Source organism: Olea europaea, chromosome 10 (genome assembly GCF_002742605.1).
Source record: "Olea europaea var. sylvestris chromosome 10, O_europaea_v1, whole genome shotgun sequence".
NCBI lineage: Eukaryota > Viridiplantae > Streptophyta > Magnoliopsida > Lamiales > Oleaceae > Olea > Olea europaea.
Genome location: NC_036246.1, coordinates 27,334,145 through 27,357,584, shown reverse-complemented (window position 1 = coordinate 27,357,584; position 23,440 = coordinate 27,334,145). Strand labels below are relative to the sequence as shown.

Here is a 23,440-nt window from a genome sequence, read left to right as displayed (position 1 = left end):
AAACTTGCCTCTGGTTCTTGCAAACCGTTCATATTTTTCCTAATCTTTTCATTCATCTTTGGAGCAAAAGTTCTAAAAGCTTAGACAAAAGTTTTTGTGTATGATTCTTGATTTTAAATTTAGAAATTTCTAAATTTTTAGATACGTCATTTCTAATCGTCGAGAGAAGTTCCTATGTTCTTCGGGATTGTTGAGATATGGTTGAAGAAGTTAGAAGTTCTTGTTAGTCAAGGTCTGTTTTGTTCATTCAAATAAACTCCTATGTTTTAGGAGAATTAGAGAGCCAGTCAAGTCTGTTGAGTCTGTTTTTAATTAGACCAAGTCCTTAGCCGATTCACCACAATCTCAGGGTTGTTGAGATGTGGTTGTGCAACTTTTGAAGTCCCTGTATTTGCAGTGGCTATTTAAAGCCAGTTCAATAATGTTAATAAGTAGAAATCATTCAGCTGAAAAACTTGTGGGCTTGTGCTTTTTCAACATTCTGGTATCAGAGCTTCGAAAGGGGCCTGAGTGGGAGAGAGATTAAACACTGTGTGTATGTGTGAGAGTAAAAGAAGAGCGAAACACTGAGAATTTAAATTAAAAAAAAAAGAGTGTGTGTGAAGTAGAAAAGTCCGAGAGAGTGTGCGGAAGAAGATAACTCCGAGAAAATGGCTAATGAAGGACAGAATTTGCTAAGCATCCCCAAATTTGATGGCGTCTATGATTACTGGAGTATGCTTATGAAAAACCTCCTCAGATCGAAAGAGTATTGGAACATCATAGATCCGGGATACACAGAGCCTTCTTCCACAACCATATTGACAGCCAACCAGACAAGAACTCTAGAATAACTGAAATTGAAAGATTTGAAGGCTAAGAACTATCTTCTACAGTCTATCAAAAAGTCCATTCTGAAGACTATTACTCAGAAAGAAACTGCCAAACAGCTATGGGACTCGATGAAGATCAAATATCAAGGTAATGATAGGGTTCAAAGGGCTCAACTCCAAATTCTTGACAGAGACTTTTAACTACTGGAGATGAAGCTCGGAGAATCAGTGACTGACTACCTTGGCAGAGTGATGGTTGTAGCAAAAGTAGCCCAAGCTCGGAACCAACCATGCCCTACCGACCAACCCCATAGTCAGACTTATGCTAGTCGTACTGAGCTTAATGATGGATCTAATATATTGGCCTCACTTCATGGAGAAAGAGAGGTCAGTGACCTGGGGGTAGGCGACTCAATCAATAGGAATTCTCTCTGGAATGCTTAGGCCAATACCAAGAACTCCTACTCGTACGAGAGCAGTAGCCACGGTAATGCCTTCAACACCGGTTATTCCCACAGCTGATTCTATTCCTTCTATTCTTCGTTTCAAAAGAGTCCCCACTGAGATGTAGTATGTGTTGGCCCGCCCTTGCTTGGGCATAGTTTTGTGGAGAAGACATGCCGGATGTAAAGATTGTTGAGAAGATTCTGCGGACACTCACAAAAAGATTCAACTACATCGTGTGCTCAATTGAAGAATCAAAGGATATTGATCATCTCATTGTTGATCAATTGTAGAGTTCCTTGCTTGTACATGAACAAAAATTCAGAAAGGTTGGAGGAGATGAGCAAGCACTAAAAGTGTCATACGAGGACAAAACAGGAAGACAAGGGAGAGCACGAGGAGGCTTTAGAGGCAGTGGAGTTATGAGAGGCAGAGGCAGAGGTAGAGGTCTGAACAAAGTAACCATTGAGTGTTTTAAGTGCCATTAGTTGGGGCACTTTCAGTATGAATGTCCGCAATGGGAAAAGGCTGCCAATTATGCTGAAATAGATGAGGATGAAAAACTGCTTCTAATGGCTTTTGTGGAAGAGAACAAATCAAGTAGAGAAGGGGTGTGGTTCCTTGATTCAGGCTGCAGCAATCATATGACAAGGAACAAACAGTGGTTCACTGAATTCGACAAAGATTACAGGCACTCTGTGACGGTTGGAAACAACATGAGAATGGCTATGATGGGCAAGGGCTGTGTTAAAATACAAGTTGGAGATGCCAAGTAGGTAGTTTCTGATGTCTATTATATTATTGAATTGGAGAATAATTTGCTCAGCATAGGTCAACTGCAAGAGAAAGGTCTAGCTATTCTGATTCAAGATGGATCTTGCAAAGTCTATCATACGACAAGGGGTCTTATCATGTAGACACAGATGACAACAAATCGTATGTTTGTGGTGCTTGCACATGTAGCTGCCCAACAATCAAATTGTCTCAACACTACCACAGAGGACATCACTGAGCTGTGGCATCAAAGGTATGGCCACTTGACTCATAAGAATCTCTGTACCTTGCGATACACGAATTTAGTGAAAGGACCACCTCAACTTAAGCCTACAAACAATGTATGTACAAGCTGCATGGTTGGAAAACAACAAAGAGATGCCATACCTAAGAAAAGCAAATGGAGAGCTTCGAAAAGGCTTCAGCTTATATATGCTGACTTGTGTGGTCCCATAACTCCAGCTTCAAACAGTGGAAATAGGTACATATTAAGTTTTATTGATGACTATAACAGGAGGATATAAGTGTATTTTCTTGTTGAAAAGATTGAGGCTTTTGCAATGTTTAAAGTATTTTAAAACTTTGTTGAAAATGAGATAGGATTGTATATTTGTTGCTTGAGAACAGATAGAGGTGGTGAGTTCATCTCAAAATATTTCAATGAGTTTTGTACTACTCATGGCATAAAAAGGCAACTTACAGTAGCGTACACACCCCAGCAAAATGGAGTAGCAGAGCGTAACAATCGTACTATAATGAATATGGTACGATGCTTATTCATAGAGAAGAAGATACCAAAGTCATTTTGGCCATAAGCTGTGAGATGGACAGTCCATGTTCTTAACAGAAGTCCTACAGTAGCTGTGAAGAACAAGACATCGGAAGAAAGCTGGAGTGGCGTGAAGCCGAATGTTGATTATTTCAGAGTGTTCGGATGCATAGGCCATGAGCATGTTCCAGATGTCAAGAGAACAAAACTTGAAGACAAAAGCTTCAAAGCCATTTTGCTCGGTGTCAGTGAAGAGTCCAAGGCTTATAGGCTCTTCGATCCCATTACAAAGAAGGTAATGACCAGTAGAGATGTTGTGTTTGATGAGAGCAGTTGTTGGGATTGAAGTGAAAAAGGAACTGATCTGAAAGTGCTTACTTGGGGCGAGAATGAAGAACAAGAAAGTACAGCAGAAGAAGAAGGTGACAATGAAGCGGATGAAGAGCAGAATAGAGCTGAAGCTGGGAGTAATGAAGCAAGTCCTAATAGCAACATACACGTGAAAGTTCACCAGAAGAAGCAATTCAAGAAAGAAGAGTTACAAGGCATCCAACATGGATGAGAGACTTGAAAGCGGGGAAGGTTTGTCTGAAGAAGAAGACTTACAAAACTTTACTATGTTTGCTTCTAATGAGGATCCTACAAGTTATGAAGAGGCTGCATTGAGTCTTAAATGGAGAAAAGCAATGGATGTGGAAATTGCAGCCATAGTGAAAAACAAAACTTGGGAGCCAATGGACTTACCTATGGGAGCAAAGAAGATTTGTGTGAAATGGGTATATAAAACAAAGCTTGATGAAAATGGGACGTTTGAAAAGTGTAAAGCACAGTTCGTGGCAAAGGGCTATGCACAAAAGCATGGGATAGATTTTAGTGAGGTTTTTGCTCCAGTGGCTCGTTGGGACACAATCAGAATGGTGTTAGCATTGGCAGCTCAAAGAGGATGGATCGTGTTTCAGCTTGATGTTAAAAGCGCCTTCTTGTATGGTGAATTAAGTGAAGATGTTTATGTGGATCAGCCTCTTGGTTACATGAAGGAAAGTGAAAAAGACAAAGTTTATAAACTCAAAAAGGCACTTTATGGCTTACGACAGGCACCAAAGGCATGGTATAGCAAGATTGAAGGCTACTTTGAGTCAAGCTTCAAGAAATGCAGCTATGAGCACACACTTTTTGTAAAAGTCGAAGAAAAAGGTAAAATTTTGATCATAAGTCTTTATGTTGACGATCTTATTTTTATTGGAAATGATTTTGTTATGATCGAGAATTTTAAGAATTCGATGATGCATAAGTTTGAAAAGACGGATTTGAGAGAAATGAAATACTTTCTGGGAGTTGAGGTTAAGCAAGGAGCAAGAAGGATACATTTGTGTCAAAGTAAATATGCTAAGGAAGTGCTCGACAGATTCAGAATCACAGACAGTAATCTTGTGAGAAATCCAATTGTGCCAAATTCAAAATTGTCAAAAGAAGGATGTGGAGCTAAGGTTGATGGAACTTGATATAAGCAACTTGTTGGCAGCGTTATGTATCTAACCGCCACTAGACCAGATCTCATGTATATAGTATGTCTCAACAGTCGGTTTATGGCTCATCCAAAAGAAGCACATTGGGCAGCAGCTAAAAGGGTTCTGCGTTATTTTAGAGGAACTGTCGATATGAGAATATACTATAGAAGAGAAATGCTTGATGATTTGGTGGGATATTGTGATAGTGATTATGCTGGCGATGTTGATGTTTCTCGGAGTACAACTGGTTTCGTATTCATGTTGAGTGCCGGAGCAGTATCCTAGTCTTCGCAAAAATAGCCTATTGTAACATTGTCAACTATGGAAGCGAAGTATGTTGTTGTTGCAGCTTGCGCCTGTCAATGTGTCTGGATGCAGAGAGTTCTTAATAATATTGGCCATGATCATTGTAAGTATGTTACTTTATTTTTTGACAATACTTCTACAATCAAATTAGCCAAGAATCCTATGTTTCATGGTAGGAGCAAACACATCAATGTGAGATTCCATTTCGTTCGAGATCTTATAAAGGATGGTGTTGTGAAACTTGAATTTTGTGGGAGTAGTGAGCAGCTCGCGGACATATTAACAAAACCCCAGAAGCTAGAAGCATTTGAAAGACTTCGAAAAATGCTTGGAGTTGTGGCCAAAAAGGAAGTAAACTGAACTGCTCTCAGCAGCTTCTGTTTAGGGGAAGGATTGTTGAGATATGGTTGAAGAAATTAGAAGTTCTTGTTAGTCAAGATTTGTTTTGTTCATTCAAATAAACTCCCATGTTTTAGGAGAATTAGAGAGTTAGTCAAGTCTGTTGAGTTTGTTTTTAATTAGACCAAGTCCCTAGCCGATTCACCACAATCTCAGGGTTGTTGAGATGTGGTTGTGCAACTTTTGAAGTCCCAGTATTTGCAGTGGCTATTTAAAGCCAGTTCAATAATGTTAATAAGTAGAAATCATTCAGCTGAAAAACTTGTGGGCTTGTGATTTTTCAACAGGGATAACGAGGTTTGCAGATTTTGGATGGAAATTAGCTTCAAATCAACATTACGAGGAATGTGCACTAAATGAATATTCTTTATTTGTTTAAATCATTTTGTGTTGTTCAATAGTTGGACATGACCCTTTGCATGTACGCAATAGCTAAACTACGTCAAATTAATTATGTGATAATTAATATTTTTACTTATCCATTAAAGTAATTAGTTTGAGACTAATTAAATTATTTAACGTTGGTAAATTACTATAAACAGATCTTACCGCAGTTATGATAAATCAAAGCTTAAACACACAAAAACATTTAAAATAATAATAATAATAATTGAAACTATTTTTCATGACAAGGCCATTTCTATATTGTATTAATTATTTTCAAATGGCCACAATCAGCCAACTAATGCCTCATATATTGGAAATGATATTTACAAGTAGTAGAATTTATCCAGTCCGTATTCCAAGCACAAAACCGTTTGGTCAAATATTTTATATAATTTTATTTTTTTCATCACTATATTTTGATGATTTGTAGTATTTGTTAGAGAACTAATATTTGAATGCTATCCTTGTCATTGTTTAACACGACAAATTATTCTCTCTTGTTTAATCACTAAGTAACTACACTATACATGATAACACGTCCTTGTTTTGATCAAAGCCAACCGAATGTCAATTGATCAAATATATATATATATATATATATATATCTTAGCAAAGAAAGAACTTTCAAAAGCTCCATTCCAAAGGCCAAAGTTCAAACTAATTCTTGCATTGTAGTCGAAGAACGAAATTTCAACAATCAAGTTAGAGTATACTTGGCAAAGCTTAAGTTATAATTCAAGTTGATCAAACATACTTTCAAATTTCGCAAGATTTAAAACTCACTATTCACTTATTATTAACGAGGAACAAAAGTAAAAGTTCACAAAAAATGGTAAAAAGTAATAGTCTTCAATTGCTGCCATCAGTGTCAATTTCCCTTTACTTAATATGCCATCGTTTAGAAAATAGAAAGGAAAAATTTCATACCTAAGATGATAACCGTTACCCATTTCAAAAGTAAGAATACAAGTTTCAAATTTCAAAAATCAGATATTCATTAAAATTTATTTATAATTTAATTAATTAATTATATATTTTATTAATTAAATATATTAAGGTCATGGATCTATATAATTTGGTCACAGATTCACAATTTAATTAGTCACACACACACACACACACACACATATATATATCACAAATCAGAAATTTTTAATGTGACAAATTATTTTACGGTCACAATTCAAAACTTTTGTAGATCAAAATTTGTTCATCGGTCACAGATAAAAAATTTATACATCACAATTTATTTATAGGTCACAGATTACAAATCTTATAGGTATTTATTTTTTAGGTCACACATTATTTTTTTGTCACAATTTATTTTTCTTATTTGTTACATTGGTCACGGGGTAATCAATTTAATGGTTATAATTAACCAATTAATCTGTGACTATCACCAAACAACCACTACCTCCAACATCAGCAACACAACTATCATAGCCAGAACCACCACCACCATCACCCTACAGCAACACACCACCATCTCTAACAAAATCAACACATCACGCCACACCATCACCTTGCAGCGACACCCCCACACCACCGCCACACCACTACCCCCCCCTCCTACATGCTCTAATCAAGGCCAAAATTTTTGATTTCAAATTGAATTCTCAATCTATGTTAAGCTCCCTCCATTTCTTATCAATGTCAGATCTGAAACCAAAACCATCAATTATGTTGAACACCACAAAGATCTTTGTTGTTAGTCTCCACTAGTCGCCTTGTTGCTTGCCACCACCTATCGTTGTCGAACGAGGTACGTGTCGGACCCGGTGTGGGGAGGGTTGGGACATTGGAACAGTGAGAGTGGCATAGGTAGAGAGGGTGAGAAGAGAGTGTGAGAGGAGAGTGGTAATTGAATTTTAGGGTTTGGGATGAATATGGGTATTTAATTTTATAATACAATTATTAATATATAAAATATATTAATTTATTTAAAAATTTTGATTTTTGAAATAGTAAGCTTTATGATTAATGTAATGGGATCTGTAAACGTATTAGAATCTGTAGTTTCCACAAATAGAAATACATCACATAAAAATTAATATGATAATAGTCATTTACAAGTTAAATACAAATAAAATTAATAGTATAGTATAATAAAGTCTTCAAATATTCAATAAAACAACAGTTTCAAATATTATAGTTTAATAAATCACATCGCTAAAATATATAGAGTAGGGAACTGAGTTGAATAAAGGTAATTTTTTTGAAACTAAGTACTAAATATATTGTTGCGTGTTGTCACATCTGGCCAACCTACTTGGGATAATGGGCCACTCATGGCGATCCACGTGGCATTCCTGCCGAGGTGGCACACAATGTCGAGGTGGGCTACATTCGAACTACTGAGCCGAAGTCCATTTGCCGAGGCTCTCTTCTGTCCGAGGTCCATTGACCGAGGCCTACGAACCGAAACCCGGCTGCTGGAACCCGTTGAGAGCAGCTGAGGCCCTCAAGTGGAAGTATCATGACAAATGGCCGAAACCCCGAAGCTGATGCGCGAGCCTCTTAACCACAAGGAAACATCCTTTATGGTCACTTCTCCCAATTGATCGCCTGCACAGATCTTGTTCGAATGATTGATAGAACGTTTGTCATAAGCATAAAGGTCAATTCTTGTCACTAGCATGGAGGCCCTGCACAAGCAATAAGTGCGCCGTAAGCTAGCAAGTCAAGTCTGGCATACAATGCCGAGGTGGGGTTACATTCGAACTACTTTGAGCCGAAGTCCATCTGCCGAGGCTCCTCTTTGTCCGAGGTCCATTGACCGAGGCCTACGAACCGAAACCCGGCTGCTGGAACCCGTTGAGAGCAGCTGAGGCCCTCAAGTGGAAGTATCATGACAAATGGCCGAAGCCCCGAAGCTGATGCGCGAGCCTCTTAACCACAAGGAAACATCCTTTATGGTCACTTCTCCCAAGTGATCGCCTGCACAGATCTTGTTCGAATGATTGATGGAACGTTTGTTATAAGCATAAAGGTCAATTCTTGTCACTAGCATGGAGGCCCTGCACAAGCAATAAGTGCGCCGTAAGCTAGCAAGTCAAGTCTCATGCCTAAGAACAGACGTTTGAAATAAGGAGATGAGGCCACGTGCCACTTCATCCAAGGGCTCCCATTCCATATGTATCACTATAAATACCCCCATTGTATAATGTCAAAGGCTAATACAAGAATCAATACTAAAGACTACATTTACTCAACTCTCTCTCATTTACTTGCAATACACAAATCGAATTCATACGCTTTTACACATACATTTACAAGCACCGATTGGTAATTATTGTACAATCGGATTACGAACAACCCGCCGGATTCCGAACGTCACCGTCCCGCGTCGTTGGGCTACTCGCACGCCCCTTTGAACAGCTCGTTTTAGACTGTCCACGTGTCTTAGCGTGTCGGACATTCGCCCACGCAAGCGCGGGTGGGACCGGCATCTGTTGGCGCACTTTTTAGAATCAACATATGTATTTTTCTTTAAAAAATACAGTAATGCCTATTTATTATTAATTATAATATAACGTTCTTTCTTTTCAAAAATTATTATCAAACCTTTGTCAAGTGCAATTTTGCACGACATAAAAATACCTAGAAATGAGGTTCACCTTTCAAAGTTCAAACACAAAGCCCATAAAGGATCCGCAGCTTGAGTTGGAATGGGTCGGGCTAGGTTGGTTTAGGCCCAATCTCTCACAAAACCGCTAAATTGGTTGGGTGAATTGAATCGCAGACCAATCCAACATTGACTTTCAAATTAAACCGATCCAAAGATTCAATTTCGCTATCGTTTCCACTGAAGAACCTCTTCGATTATGCAACCTACACTTTCAAGCAATTTTGAACTTCTTTTCCCTTTGCATGGATCATCAAGAAACTGATTTTGAAACAACTAGAACTCTCCCCGTCTCTTCCTAATTTTAGAACCCTGAAAGCTTATAAGTGAAGGTAATGGTTTTGGTATTTTATCTTTGACCTCTTGGTTGAGCAAGAGAATAATGGAATTAATGTTTAATCTTCAATAGGATGTTTTCTTTAATAAAAATAGGCTCAACGCACTTTTGGGATATCAAGTGTTTGAGATTGAATGAGATTGTAAAACTTTCAAAATCGCGAACAAGTCTCTATCGGATGACACCACCATACAAGCGATGGACTCATGATTAGCGAAAGGTGGATGAGCCCAAGCCCCGATAAGTGAGAGGTCGATGTTCTGAAAAAGATGCTCGAGCACTTTTAAGGCGAGTAGCGAGCGGTTTTGTGGCAATTTTTCTCCTTGGTCCATCTTTAACTTCTTTAACTCTTTAAGACCAATACTACCAACCCCTAACTCTTTTAACTTTAATTACAACTCAATAACTATGACTTTGAACACAAAATTAGCCAATTACAATTTGGACCTACTCATATATTTTTACCTATTCTCTTATTTTTGAATATGTATTTTTGTTTAAACACCTAAAAAAAAGTTAATTCAATCAGGGTTGAATTAAGTCGAGCTAGTTCGGGTTGGTGGATAAAACTTGAAATTGAAATTGACCTGCTTAATTTACTTATAGAACTAATCGAACCAACTAGAAAATCATATAAAAACTGACCCAAATTGACCTGAGTTGGTTCATGTTGGTCATGTTAATTAGGCGTGCAATTAATATGCCCAGCCTTCTCCGTGATCACATTTCTTGGTGGAGTCGTGTTCACGGGGACACATATGTTGACGGTTTGAAGAGAGAATTTAAGAAATTTTATTATAAGAATAAGCAAAGAAAGGCTCTCATAATCTTTGAAAATGAGTATGTGTCAACATGTACTCGAGTATGAGTGAGGTTGTTCTATTATTATAAAACGTATTTTTTTTTCCTCAAGTCTTATTGTTTGTTTAAAATGAATGTTTGACAGTTGTTTAAGATCAATGTAAATTATAAATAGATAAGATAGGTGAACAGTACTTATAAATTTCGTGAAATGTATAGATAAAAAATAATTTGATCGATGTTGAAAATAATACTTCCCTTTGTAAAATCAAACAACACAGGACCGAATTGATCTAGCCCAAGTACCATATCACTTTTCCCTAACTTAAGGACCCTCAACTGATATTAGAACTCTAGATCTTACATTCTCCAAGTCAATAGATTGCAAATAGCCTTGCTGACTAGTTTTCTTCCCCCTCCCACTGGGAATTACTGCCTGCAGGCTGCAGTTGATGTTATGGACCAGCTCTTCATCAACGAAACTAATTTGATGTTCACAACTGCCAACAAGAGGTCCATTTAAGATTCTCTCATAGTTGTTAACTCAGAAATTCTTTGGTAAGTAGTTGTTCAAGATCACCATTTCGTCCCTAAAACCTGGTATGGGGAACAAATACTCAATTGTCGAGGGTGATGGTAATCCGTACATACCTTATAGCCTTTTAAATATGGATTTACTGAACTGTCCCATCACTAGAAGCTAAGATCGATATGCACCAATATAGGTTAATACTGCCCTTTCTTTCTTAATTGGATCTCTGCAGTGCAAGGGAACTTATCGAAACTGAACTTCAGTAAGGATATTTTTAGGAGGCTGAATGTAATTGTGTTATGTTTTAAGATCTGAAAGCAAACTTACGTTTGGCCTGCAAAGAATATCCTTTCCCGAGTTCAATTTTGTCAAGTTCCCATGTACTTTAGAGGTCCAAGTTCCAAATACAAGGGAAATATTGGCCATTCCTGCTACATTCTAATAAAGGGGCGATTTAGAAAATCCATATTTGATAGGATATTATAAACCCACCAAGCCTATAAGGTATTTACGATTTACTGTCTCTATCATGCCATATTTTAGGGGAGATACTTCAATCAAGAATTAGTGGCCATCAGTCGGTTGACCCGGTCAGTTTTCCAAAATGGCCTTTGACCAGTGAAAAAGAAGGGAAAATTATTTAAAACAGTTAAAACCAAAAAAAATGAAGACAAACCCAATTTTACCCCTCACTGGGCAAGGAAAAAACGTAGAAGCCGAGAAGGAAAGTACTGTAGCACAGTCGACCCAGTCACCGACAAATAAGGAAAAACAGGAGACCCAATTGGCCAGTTGACTCTGAAGAAGGTAAGAAATTTATACCAAAAAAAATTATGTTTATATTTTTATTTTTGGAATAAAGTATGATTTCATATATATTTGTTGAGAAATCGTTGTGTAAATGTAGAATTTGGGTTGAGAGTGGAGATCGCCGAAAATGGAGTTTTCCGGCGATCTCAGCGGCCGGAAATCACCCCCAGAGACCTGGGCACGCCGTCTGGGCGTCTGTCCCAGTCAACTGGGCAACCCAGTTGACTGGGCGCCTGGTGCCCAACTGGGCAGCTGGGCCGGTCGGCCCGGTTGACCTAGTTGACTGGGCCGGGTGTTATTTTGGGCCCTTTTTTTGGGGTAATTATTGAAGTTAATTAAATAATTATTAATGGCTTATATTGTGTTCTCTAATATGTAATTATTTATTTGAATTGCTTAATTTGAATTTATATTATGTATTTAAAATTATTAGTAAATATAAGATGTAAATGTTATATTATTTATCGAAATATTTATTAGTTGCTAATATAGATTAATTAATTATTTTATATTAAGTAATGGTAAACAAATTAAAACAAATAATATAATATTAAATAATTAATATATCTAAAGAATTTAAAAAAATATTTAAACATTTGTAAAATAATAAAAATAAGCAATTAAAATATCAAAATAAGTGATAGTAAAATAATTAAAGAAATAATTAAATATTAAATAACATATATATATAATTTAAATACATATTTAAACATTTGTAAATAATTAATATAAGTTTTAAAACTTCATTAAAAATAAATAACTAAATTAACTGTTAGAAAAAAAAATTAAAATAAGCAATTAAAATATCAAAATAAGTGATAGTAAAATAATTAAAGAAATAATTAAATATTAAATAACATATATATATAATTTAAATACATATTTAAACATTTGTAAATAATTAATATAAGTTTTAAAACTTCATTAAAAATAAATAACTAAATTAACTGTTAGAAAAAAAAATTAAAATAAGCAATTAAAATATCAAAATAAGTGATAGTAAAATAATTAAAGAAATAATTAAATATTAAATAACATATATATATAATTTAAATACATATTTAAACATTTGTAAATAATTAATATAAGTTTTAAAACTTCATTAAAAATAAATAACTAAATTAACTGTTAGAAAAAAAAATTAAAATAAGCAATTAAAATATCAAAATAAGTGATAGTAAAATAATTAAAGAAATAATTAAATATTAAATAACATATATATATAATTTAAATACATATTTAAACATTTGTAAATAATTAATATAAGTTTTAAAACTTCATTAAAAATAAATAACTAAATTAACTGTTAGAAAAAAAAATTAAAATAAGCAATTAAAATATCAAAATAAGTGATAGTAAAATAATTAAAGAAATAATTAAATATTAAATAACATATATATATAATTTAAATACATATTTAAACATTTGTAAAAAAAAAAAAAAAGGAATACGCAATTAAATTTGAAAATTAAAATATCAATCAAATTATTTTTTTGCAAAGCAATTAAAATAAATTTGTAAATATGAAATAAGCATTATGCGTAAATAATTAAAATAAGCATTAAAACATTCATTAAAAATGAAAAAATAAATTAAGTGTTAGAAAAATAATTAAAATATTAAAATAAACGATCAAAATAAGTGTTATTAAAATAATTAAAATAATTAATTACATGTAAAATAAGTAATATGCATAAAGAATTTAAATAAATATATAAACATTTGTGAAATAATAAAAATAAACAATTAAATTAGGATATGAAAATGTCAATTACATTAATTTTTTACGAAGCAATTAAAAGAAATTTGTAAATATGAAATAAGCAATATGTGTAAAGAATTAAAATATGTGTTTAAACATTAATTAAAAATGAAAAAGTTAATTTAGTGTTAGATAAATAATTAAAATTAGCAATTAAAATATTAAAATAAACGATCAAATTAGCAAATTAAGTATATGGAAAATAGTAATTTACGTTCATTTTGTTTATTCCATTATCGGTTGGTTATTACATCTAGTAGCAGTGTGTTAGTATATATTTTTCATATTTTTGTTTATCGAACATTATTTGCATAGGGTTCTAATATTTGAAATTTTGCAGAATGGAATATCATTTGGACGACGCTGTCAAACAGATCCCTGGTAAAGTTACATCGAATTGTAACTTTACTAGCTTCGCTTTGGTATTGGATTTGTTGGACGACGATCACGCAGATATATTACTACGATCATGATTATGGCCATTGTATTGGTTGCGTGATGTACAGTGGTCTGAGCAACTGCTGGATGCCCTGTTATGTCGCTTGCTGAAGCCAGTTGACGGAGACGCCCTCTATTTTGATCTTGGGGGCAAGGTAGCCACGTTCTCTATATTTGAGTTTGCCCTCGTCACTGGACTGCGATGTACGGACGATACAGAGGCGAGGGCCTGTGTTCCGAGGAACAAGAGGCTGTTGAACGAATATTTTCATGGACAGACGATGGTCACTCTAGCGCAGCTAGGAGATGCATTAAAGAGATGTGATCGGATATCTGATAGGTTGAAGCTAGGCTTGGTGCTTATCATCGAGAGCATACTCCGGTGTCATCACAAGAAGACATCGATTGACATTTTTCATTTGGAGGTTGTTGATGATATTGATGCCTTCAACAACTACCCATGGGTTGGAGATGTTTTCTTAATACATTACGGGTGTTTAGGAGGGGGTTTTCAATGCCAAAGGGGGATAAGCCCGAGCGCAAGTACGATGCATATGGACTGCCGTTGGCGCTGCAGGTATATGTTTAAGTTAATGAATTACCTACACTTTTTTTTATTGAATTCTATACATAATAATTGTAATTGTTTCAGATATGGGTGTACGAGACTGTCCCGATCTTGGCCAGTCAGTATGTGAGGAGAGGAGAGACACGCTATCGTCGGATGCATCACTGGCGAGCACAAGACAAGCCGCTTACCAGACAGTTATCGGCTCTCCTCGACGATCCTGAGGTACGTATTATACAATTGCTATTTATGTTGTACGTCCTTTTACAATCTGAATACATAGTCATTAACTGTGACATATCAAAATGACAGCTTGAAGTTCTCACTGAATTGGCACCGTCGATCGAGGAGGAGAGTCAGTTTTATATTCGCAAATTGCCTCTTCGTACTGCGCATGACGATCAGATGCCTGAGTCCAAGATGGATCGAGATAGGGTATGTCACTGTGCAGGATTTGTTGAATATCACTTCGATCTTGTAATTAAGTGCTTCACTTGTAATATTTATTTTTTCAGGAGGATCGTTCAGTATTATCTCCGTTGAGGATATCATCTCCACCGAGGAGAGCACGTCCAGCGAGGATGTCACCTCCGCTGAGAAGATCACGTCCAGCTACACTGGAGGTTCAGATGCCTGAGTCCAGCGTTGATCGAGATAGAGTATGTTACTTAAAAATAATTCTTCGATTGTCGTTTTTATTTTATTTGTTAGGTTATTCATTTGTAATAGTTATTTTTTCAAGAGGGCCGTCCAGTATCGCCTCCTGCACATAGTCCCCGTGCTTCGACGATTGGTTTGTTCGAACTCCTGATGGAGATGAGAGGAGACATGGCAGAGTTACGGGATAATGTCGTGACACTACGAGCTAAGTTCGGGGACATAGCACAGTTACGATATGATGTCGCGATGTTACGAGCTGGGTTAGGATACCTCCATGCTGAGGTTACAGCGATATGGGGTGACATAGCAGGCTTGCGTGGGACGAGCGATTATCGGGATGGAGGAGGTAGCGGAGGGACAGGTCACTATCGGGACAGAGGGGTCGGTGGTTATCAGGGGAGAGGGGGTCAGATGGGGTATGTTGACTCATCGTGGCCATCAGTTGCTGCATTTGATTCATTTTTAGACGACAAGATGGGGATGGAGGAGCGAGAGAGGATACCTGTGGTGGAGGGGGTGCCCATGCAGGATATACCTGAAGACGTGGAGGGGGTACCCGAGGAGGAGAGGATACCGGAGATGGAGGTGGTACCCGAGGTGACGTCACCCGATGCAGAGGGGATACCCGAGAAGGTGGGAGTGCTCGTGCAGGGGATACCCGAGGACGTCGAGGGGGTATCGGAGGTGGAGGTGGAGGTGGTACCCGTGCAGGGGATACCCAGGGATGCTGAGGGGGTACCGGAGGAGGATAGGGTACTGGAGCTGGAGGTGGTACCCGTGCACGGGATACCCGGGGATGTCGAGGGGGCACCGGAGGAGGAGGGGGTACCCGAGGTGGAGGTGGTACCCGAGAAGACGCCAGACTCATCGGTCGTAGTCTTTGTGTCGGAGGAGGTGGTCCCGATAGTGGGCGAGGGGGTCGTCCCGATGGCTGGGGAGATGGAGATTCCCGATGCGCATGAGGAGAGGACGATGGCTGTTGACGTGGTCAAGCGGGTGGTCGGCAAGAGGCCAAGGGTGCCATCACAGTACGTTCTTTCTCCCTTTACCGCGGAGGCGAAGAGGAGAAGGTTCGTTGATGGGACGCACCCGAATTTATTCAGGGAGGTGGACCACGCCAAGTGGAAAGCCTTTGAGACAGAGTGGAGAGCACTGCAGCCTGGGTAAGTTTTGTATTTTATGTAATTACTATAGTAATTTAGGCTATTCTTTATTGTATAGGGAAGTAGTACTTCCTCATTTATTGCTTTCATTTATTATATTCATTTGTTGCATCACTGCTTTTTGGAGGTCAAGTTCATGCCCCCTCCTTCCGTGTATTTTTGATTTTTATGAAATAAATATGGTTGGGGAACCCTTAACACCCATCGACCTTCCTTGGTGGACCCTAAAAAGTCACTAAGGATGTGTGGATGTCTTTACCAAAAAAAAAATGTAATTACTATAGTACGCAGACGCAGACGCTGACGCTGACACATGTATACTTCATATAACTAAAAATTATGTTCTTATTTTTTCAAGGCCAGCCGCACGATTGCTGAGAAGAATATCTCAAATGCTTACAAGTGGTTCCACGACATCACCACTTCGTGGGCTTGGCTCGCCGACGATGTAAGTGAAATGAAAATATTGTTATTTACTATGTATGTTCAAAATCAATTTTTTTAATGAAATTCATAGATTAACTCCTTTCTTTATTGGTGTTTCTTGATGTAGCACATCGATTTGAGCATGAATTTGCTACGAGATCGTGCTGAAAGACATCCAAAATCGTTCAACATTCCTGGCAGACTCATATTGAACACCCAGTTCATCCGTGCCGTTGACATTGAGTACCAGTCGTTCCAGGCTATGGGTAGCGAGTACACGGTGCCGGCATAAATGATGGAATGGGTCGTAGGGATGTGGCCAAGTGTCGATGGGAAGCCATGGGATGGCTGTACGCATATGTACGTACCAGTATGTGTGAATCATCACTACATTGCAGTGGAAATCGTATTCGCCGACTCCACGATATATGTGTACGACCCTGATCATTCATGCCTGACACAAGGCCAGCTCGAGCAAAATCTAGAGTCGGTGTCTGTGATCGTTCCCATGATGGCTAGACGAGCGAACATCACTGTACAAGACAGATTGGCCACCGTGCGGAACACGACGACGATGAGGCAACAAATATCGTAAGTGTTTGTAATTTTTTTATATCATTTACATCTTAGTTTCTAACTAATTTTCGATGTGCTAATACAACATTGTTTAATTGTAGGGGTGATTGCGGCATGTTCGTCATTAAGTACATAGAATTTTTGAGTGTGGCACATAAGGTTGATGCAATCAACCAGGCATGGATACAAAATTGGAGAAATAAACTAGCATGTGATTTATTTGAGTTTAATGGGGATCTATAAATAATTGTACATATTTTTACATTTATTTAAACATTGTACAGTTCATTCATTTATTTGTAATTACGAAAAAATTGTAAAATGTTGATTATTTATGTAATATTTAAATATTTATTTTACAATGCAGCCTATCGTATAATGCAGTGTCTAGAAAAAGTTTCGATTTCAAATAATTAACATAAATAATATGGATAACAAATGAATGTAATGAATGAAATGTTTGAAAAAATACCAAATCTAATAATTCACATAAATAATATGCATAAATAATTAACGTCAATGTTATAAATAATTACACTGCCAATAGTTATTAAAATTACACATCCGTTACATTGTCATGTAGAGGAATCTGACTTGTACAATATCTTCTAGTATGCCCTGTTGTACCGCACCTACCGCACTTACGAGGATGGAAAAACTCTCCGGTAGATGGTATTCTAGACGTACGTGTATGTCCAGGAGTACGTGATCCAACTGCTGGTGGCAACAAGTTATTCAGTGGGAGAATAGGGTCGGGCACTTCCCATTCGACTTCATTTGGTACAGGAAATATTGTTTCCGCATATGCTGCTCTCCAATAATCAGTCATGTAATACACACTGCATAAGGTGTGTGGTGGTAATCCTCTATGCATAGCCACTGCCACTGCCACTGCATGTGTACACGGAAAACTCTCCAACTGAAATCGTCTACACATGCACGTGTTATCATTCAAGTCTACAATGTATCCGAAATTACGTGCACATCTCACGGAGAAGCGAAATTGATCCAGTGGTTCTACATATACATTTCTTGCCACATCTAGAGTCTTGAAGAGCTTATCTTCTTGAGCCGGGGTTAGCACACTTGCACAACTCTGTGATTCCTCACATTGATCATGAAACCACTGTTGTAGCTTATCACGAATGTTCTCAATCATTGCGAGAATTGGTAACTCTCGATCTTTCTTGAATAAAGCGTTAAGCGACTCTGCATTGTTCGACGTCATCATGTTGTATCGACGTCATGAAAAATGTGATCGTGCCCAATGTTCAATCCAATTACTTCCCTCAACTTCGTGAAAAACCAACTCATTGCTACATCATTTTCTCCGTCGACTATGCCGAAATCAAGAGGGTAAATTTGGATGTTCGCATCTTGGCATGTTGCAATAATCAACTTGCCCCCGTATCTCGCCTTAAGGGTTGTACCGTCGATTAAGATTAGGGGTCGCATTGCATTTCGAAATCCTCGAATACATTGTCCAAGGGCCATAAAAAAATATCTGAAACGATTTTCATCATCCTTCTCAATAAAAAATGCCGATCCAATATTAATTCTTTCCATGTTATAGCAATACCTGGCCAATGTAAATAAAAATAATCATAATTTAGATAATATATTAAATATTAAATGAACAGAAAAATAAACAATTCAATTAAATAATTAATTACATATAAATAAACAATTGAAATTAAATAATTAAAATTTAAAATAACAAAGAAATAAACACTTAAACAATGAAATACCTGGCTAATTTAGCATAACTCTCCTCAGCCGAACCCATCAAATCCTCCAATGCACATTCTTTAGCCTTCCAAGCCTTCTGATAGCTCATGACCACCCCGTACTCTCGTCGAACATCATTAATGATGTCCGAAGGTCTGTAGATCATTCGTGGATCCTGGAACTTGTGCATTATTTCTCGACCAATGAACCATGATCGAGCCTGCCTATGATCATTTCGACGAATACCCACTTCGCAAGTATGTTCCCGTGCATACTTACGGACTACAAAGAACTCATTCGTGTCCATCTTAGTCGCTTGCAAATGCCAATGGCAACTGTCGTCAACGCAGATAATTGTGTATAACGACTTGTTTGATTTATTCACTTTAAACTCGAAGTTATGTTTTAAAGCAATCCGGTGCACAGCTTCTTGCAATTCTTTCTTTGATTCGAATAGTTGCTCGACATATACATCTTCATCATCGGGAACTACACGCGAACAATTAGAGGACCGTGTACTCGGTCCGGCCTGTGAGCTCCCACCCAACTCATGTCTCTTACGAGATAAAGCAATCAAATTCTCGTTTGTAAATGCATTTTCATTCTCGTTGTCTTCAACTATTGTTGGAATTCTGTGCGTAACAGTGTGACCATGGTGAGTAGCAGTGGTCTCGGGAATAACCACATCATCTTCACGAACAATCTGAATTGTATCCCAAACATCATTTACATTACGATTCTCTTCATTTGAAATTTCGTGTTCACCCTCGTAGACATTCTTCCCCAATAAAGTTACACAAATAGGAGTCGACTTCCGGCCTTGGTTCAATTTAATTAGATGTTTCATTTCCACTTCAGAAGTAACTTTCATAGGTGGAATTGAAATGGTTGAATGCTTATGAAACAAAAATCCCAATTCCATATCGTACTGAGAGGGATCGACGTTAAGCATGTTTTGTATATCACTGTACATTTTTGCGAACGATGTACTCCTTGTTATAAAAATTGCTTTAACCCCATCTCCTTCACTTGTCCATTGCTATTCCCACTGAGCATTTTCATTCATTTGAAATTCACCAAAGTAACAAATTGGGACACATGCTGATGTCATATCTGCCACAAATTAAAAATAAGGAATTAATATATAATTTTTTAAATTGTTCATTTCATATTTAATTTAATTTAATACTTTAAATAATTCATTGATTATTTTAATTGTTTCAAAAATATTTATTTCAATTAGTATTTAAATATTCATTAATATTTATTTCAATAAACATATATCAATGAACAAATAAATTCTAAAATCTGAAAGGGGAGGGGAGGGAAAAAAAACCGACTAGGCCGGATGTTTCCAGCTGCCCAGACAACTGGGCCGGCTGTTTCCATCAGGCCCGGACAACTGGGCAGGCTGGAAACATTTGGCCCAACTTTTTTCGTCCGTTTCATCTGAAAATTATGCTCGAATTTTTTATTTTTTCCCTTTTTCAACGAAATAATGTTTAAATATTTATTTTACAGACACATATAAATTTTTCCTGTAAAATATATGCATACGGAGATGAATTTTTTTGTTGTTTTTGCTATAAAAAAATTATAAATCTGTGTTTAAATACTGCAAAATTCATCTGCCTTTCTCAAAAAAATTATTTAAAGATTCAAACAGTAAATTTAACTAAAACAAAATTAAAAATACGTATTTACACTTACCAGTGCCGACTGTGAGTATTGTTTCTTTGTTGAACCTTTGATAATTTTGGGAGATTTCAATATTTTAGTAGATGGAAGGAAAAAATTCTTTTTTACTGTATTGGAGAAACTGATAAGTAAAACTGATTTTGAAATTTACGTATGGAAGTAAGTGAATTTATTTAAACTATTAAGGGTATTATTGTCTTTTAAAGAATTGATATACTTTTGTAATTATCAAACATGAATAAGGGTACAATTGTATTTTTAGTGACAAGAGGTCAATGTGGTGAATACAAAAAAAAAAAAATGGTCAAACTGGAAAATTGGTTGTTTGACCAAGCCATTTTAAAAAGTACTTCAATACGTGGTACGATCGCCTAATGCCGAGGCATCACCTTGATGGTTGACCCACATACCTTGGAGTGTGTGGTAGGTGGCCCTTCCTTATAGGACGATCGCACCACGTGAATGGTGCAATTGTCCTATTGAAGTATTTCTCATATTTTAGGGATGTAAGGATGATCTTGAAAATCTCCATTCCCAAGGATTATAAGCTCCTGTTTAGTTTAGATAAAAATAAAATTTTATTACATTTTGATGGATAAGTGGTTGAAAAACTGATAAAAATTGTAAATCCCATGAAATACATGATTGAAAATGAATTTGAAGAAATGAGTTCTAGAAAATGGGGTCAAACATGGGCTAAATTCAAACTCCTGAGACGAAGAATTATGAGAGAATTTTCAACTTATGGTGCAGAGAATGATTTTTTTGGCCATCTTTTATAGAACTTGTTTAGGAAAGATTTTTTCAAATGAAAAATGATTTTTTTTTTTTAAATATGTGATTAAAAAGTAGGAAAATTTATGAGACTCATACAATGTTCGGTTGAAAATAATTTTCAGAGAATCTCTCCTAAACAAGCTCATAATAATATTTACTTTTTTAACACTGTAGTTTCGATGATTTCTTGTACTAGTTAGAGAAATTAATATTTGACCTTGTCATTGCATTGCAGGCCACAAATTATTCTCTCTTATTTAATCAACTATGCAGTTACAACCGTACTCGGCCCACTATATGAAAACTTCGATCAAAGTCACCTAACTGCTTGTTTTGAAGCTGAGAGAAGCCCAGATGATGATACGCCTGTCGTGAGAATTTTTCTTTACGATTAATTTTCTTATCACGGCTCATTTCTTAATCTGGTCTGGGGATGGATGTTGTTTGATTTTCTTTCTCTTTTGCCCAAAATTTTGTATGATAACAAATTACCTATGTTTGGTCTCCATTTCAAAAATAAAAATTTTCAAAAAATCACTACACATTTTCCCACAAGAGGTGGGGCTCAATCAAGGTTTCATGTGTTTACATGGATTAAAAGGAATGCATTTGAGATAACGGGAAGAGTTTATATTTGGGTTGAGAATGAATTAAGCTAGAGTAGTCAAATGTGCTCGGTATTGTCTTGTACACCTGAAGATTTATTGGAAAAATGATACGGGATAGGATGCCCATATCCAAGAAAATTTGAAAAGTGCACTATCGAAATTCCATTCAACTAAGGGTTAGTTAGATGCCACTACACTCGATTTATGATGGAACTTTAAGGAAATGTTCAACTAATAGAATGTAGAGGCCCTCAAAATCTCAGCAAACAAAGTTTAGTGAAAATTAGTCTTCGATTAGCACTTATGGTCCGTTTGATTGCAAAAATGGAATTAAATTGCCTAGAAAACGAATTCCAAAGAATTGAATTGCCTAGAATTGTTTTTCTGAAAATTGTAAATTATTGTGTTTGATTGGTATAATTTTCCACGTGAAAAATGTTGAAATAAAAGTGTTTTTTGGTGTTTATTTGATTTTGTTTTACATGAAAATTATCAACTAAAGGGATATATTTTACTGGTATTGGGGATTAAATTTGTTAGATTTTACTGGTATTGAGGATTAAATTTGTTTCCATTGCCAACACAAAAAAATAAATATAAAAATAAAAAATTCAAGAAAATCATCTATCTTGTAGTGTTCGTTTGACTTTATTTTACATGAAAATTATCATTTATTGCCTGTCGTTTCACATGAAGTAATTTTTACATAATTAGACCAAGAGCAAATCTTGGGAAGGAGAAGGCTGAGTTGGGCGGAACCAGAAAATAATATTAGGATGGACTAAAATTTAGAAATTTTCGAATGAACTCACTTCGCAAGAGACTAAGTTCATGACATTCACGAAAAAGAGTGTATAACACTCAATGAAATAAAAGAACTCTAAATATTTTTACCTTAAGATGTCCCACTAAATCTTTTTATATTTTCTTATCAAATAAAAAGTCGACACCTACATTAAAAATATAAACTAACCGAACCATGATTGGAATAAGCAAATGATACTATTCACCAATGAAAAACGAAGAAATTATACAATGAATATTATTCTAAATAAATTTGACGAACAATATTTTCAAACAATTGAAAGTTTTTGTTGAAACACGTAGTCAATAATACATCACTATATGTTATTGTCTAAAATACTATTTGCTATGGACAACAATTTTCTATATCACTTCATTTCATAGTGAGTGAGGAATTACTTCTAAGGAGAAAAATCGACTAAAAATTATGAGGATTCAAAGAAATTAGATTTAATTCATGTTTATGTTTTGCTTAGTTTCAAAAAGAAATTGATGCATAAGTAAATATTTAATATTTTAGGATCACTATAGATTAAATGTAATTTTAATTACTTTCGAATTAAATTTGAATTTCATTTACTTCCTTGATTGAATTTAGATTTTATTTCAATTCAAATACTTCCTACATTCAATTTGATTTACTAGTCACGGACTCGGCTTTTGTCAATGAGGTGGTAAAAAAATTATACAAGTAGTAAAATTTATTTGACAATATTAATAATGATATA

At 36.0% G+C, this 23,440-nt stretch overlaps 1 protein-coding gene across 1 annotated transcript; it reads left to right on the top strand.

Annotated features, from left to right (window-relative positions):
• Window positions 1-1,022: 1,022 nt before the first annotated feature.
• LOC111400477 lies at window positions 1,023-2,173 on the top strand. The gene is made up of 4 exons (XM_023027890.1): window positions 1,023-1,199; window positions 1,550-1,714; window positions 1,760-2,028; window positions 2,083-2,173. The coding sequence occupies exons 1-4, from the start codon at window positions 1,023-1,025 to the stop codon at window positions 2,171-2,173; spliced, it is 702 nt and encodes a 233-aa protein (XP_022883658.1).
• The last annotated feature ends 21,267 nt before the right edge of the window (window positions 2,174-23,440 follow it).

Excerpts from the sequence above, each read along its gene's own strand:
- LOC111400477 (XM_023027890.1), top strand. The coding sequence starts at position 1,023 with ATGAAGCTCGGAGAATCAGTGACTGACTACCTTGGCAGAGTGATGGTT. Across the intron at positions 1,200-1,549 it reads CACTTCATGGAGAAAGAGAG|AGTTCCTTGCTTGTACATGA; the intron begins GTCAGTGACCTG and ends GATCAATTGTAG. Across the intron at positions 1,715-1,759 it reads GAGGTAGAGGTCTGAACAAA|TATGAATGTCCGCAATGGGA; the intron begins GTAACCATTGAG and ends GGGCACTTTCAG.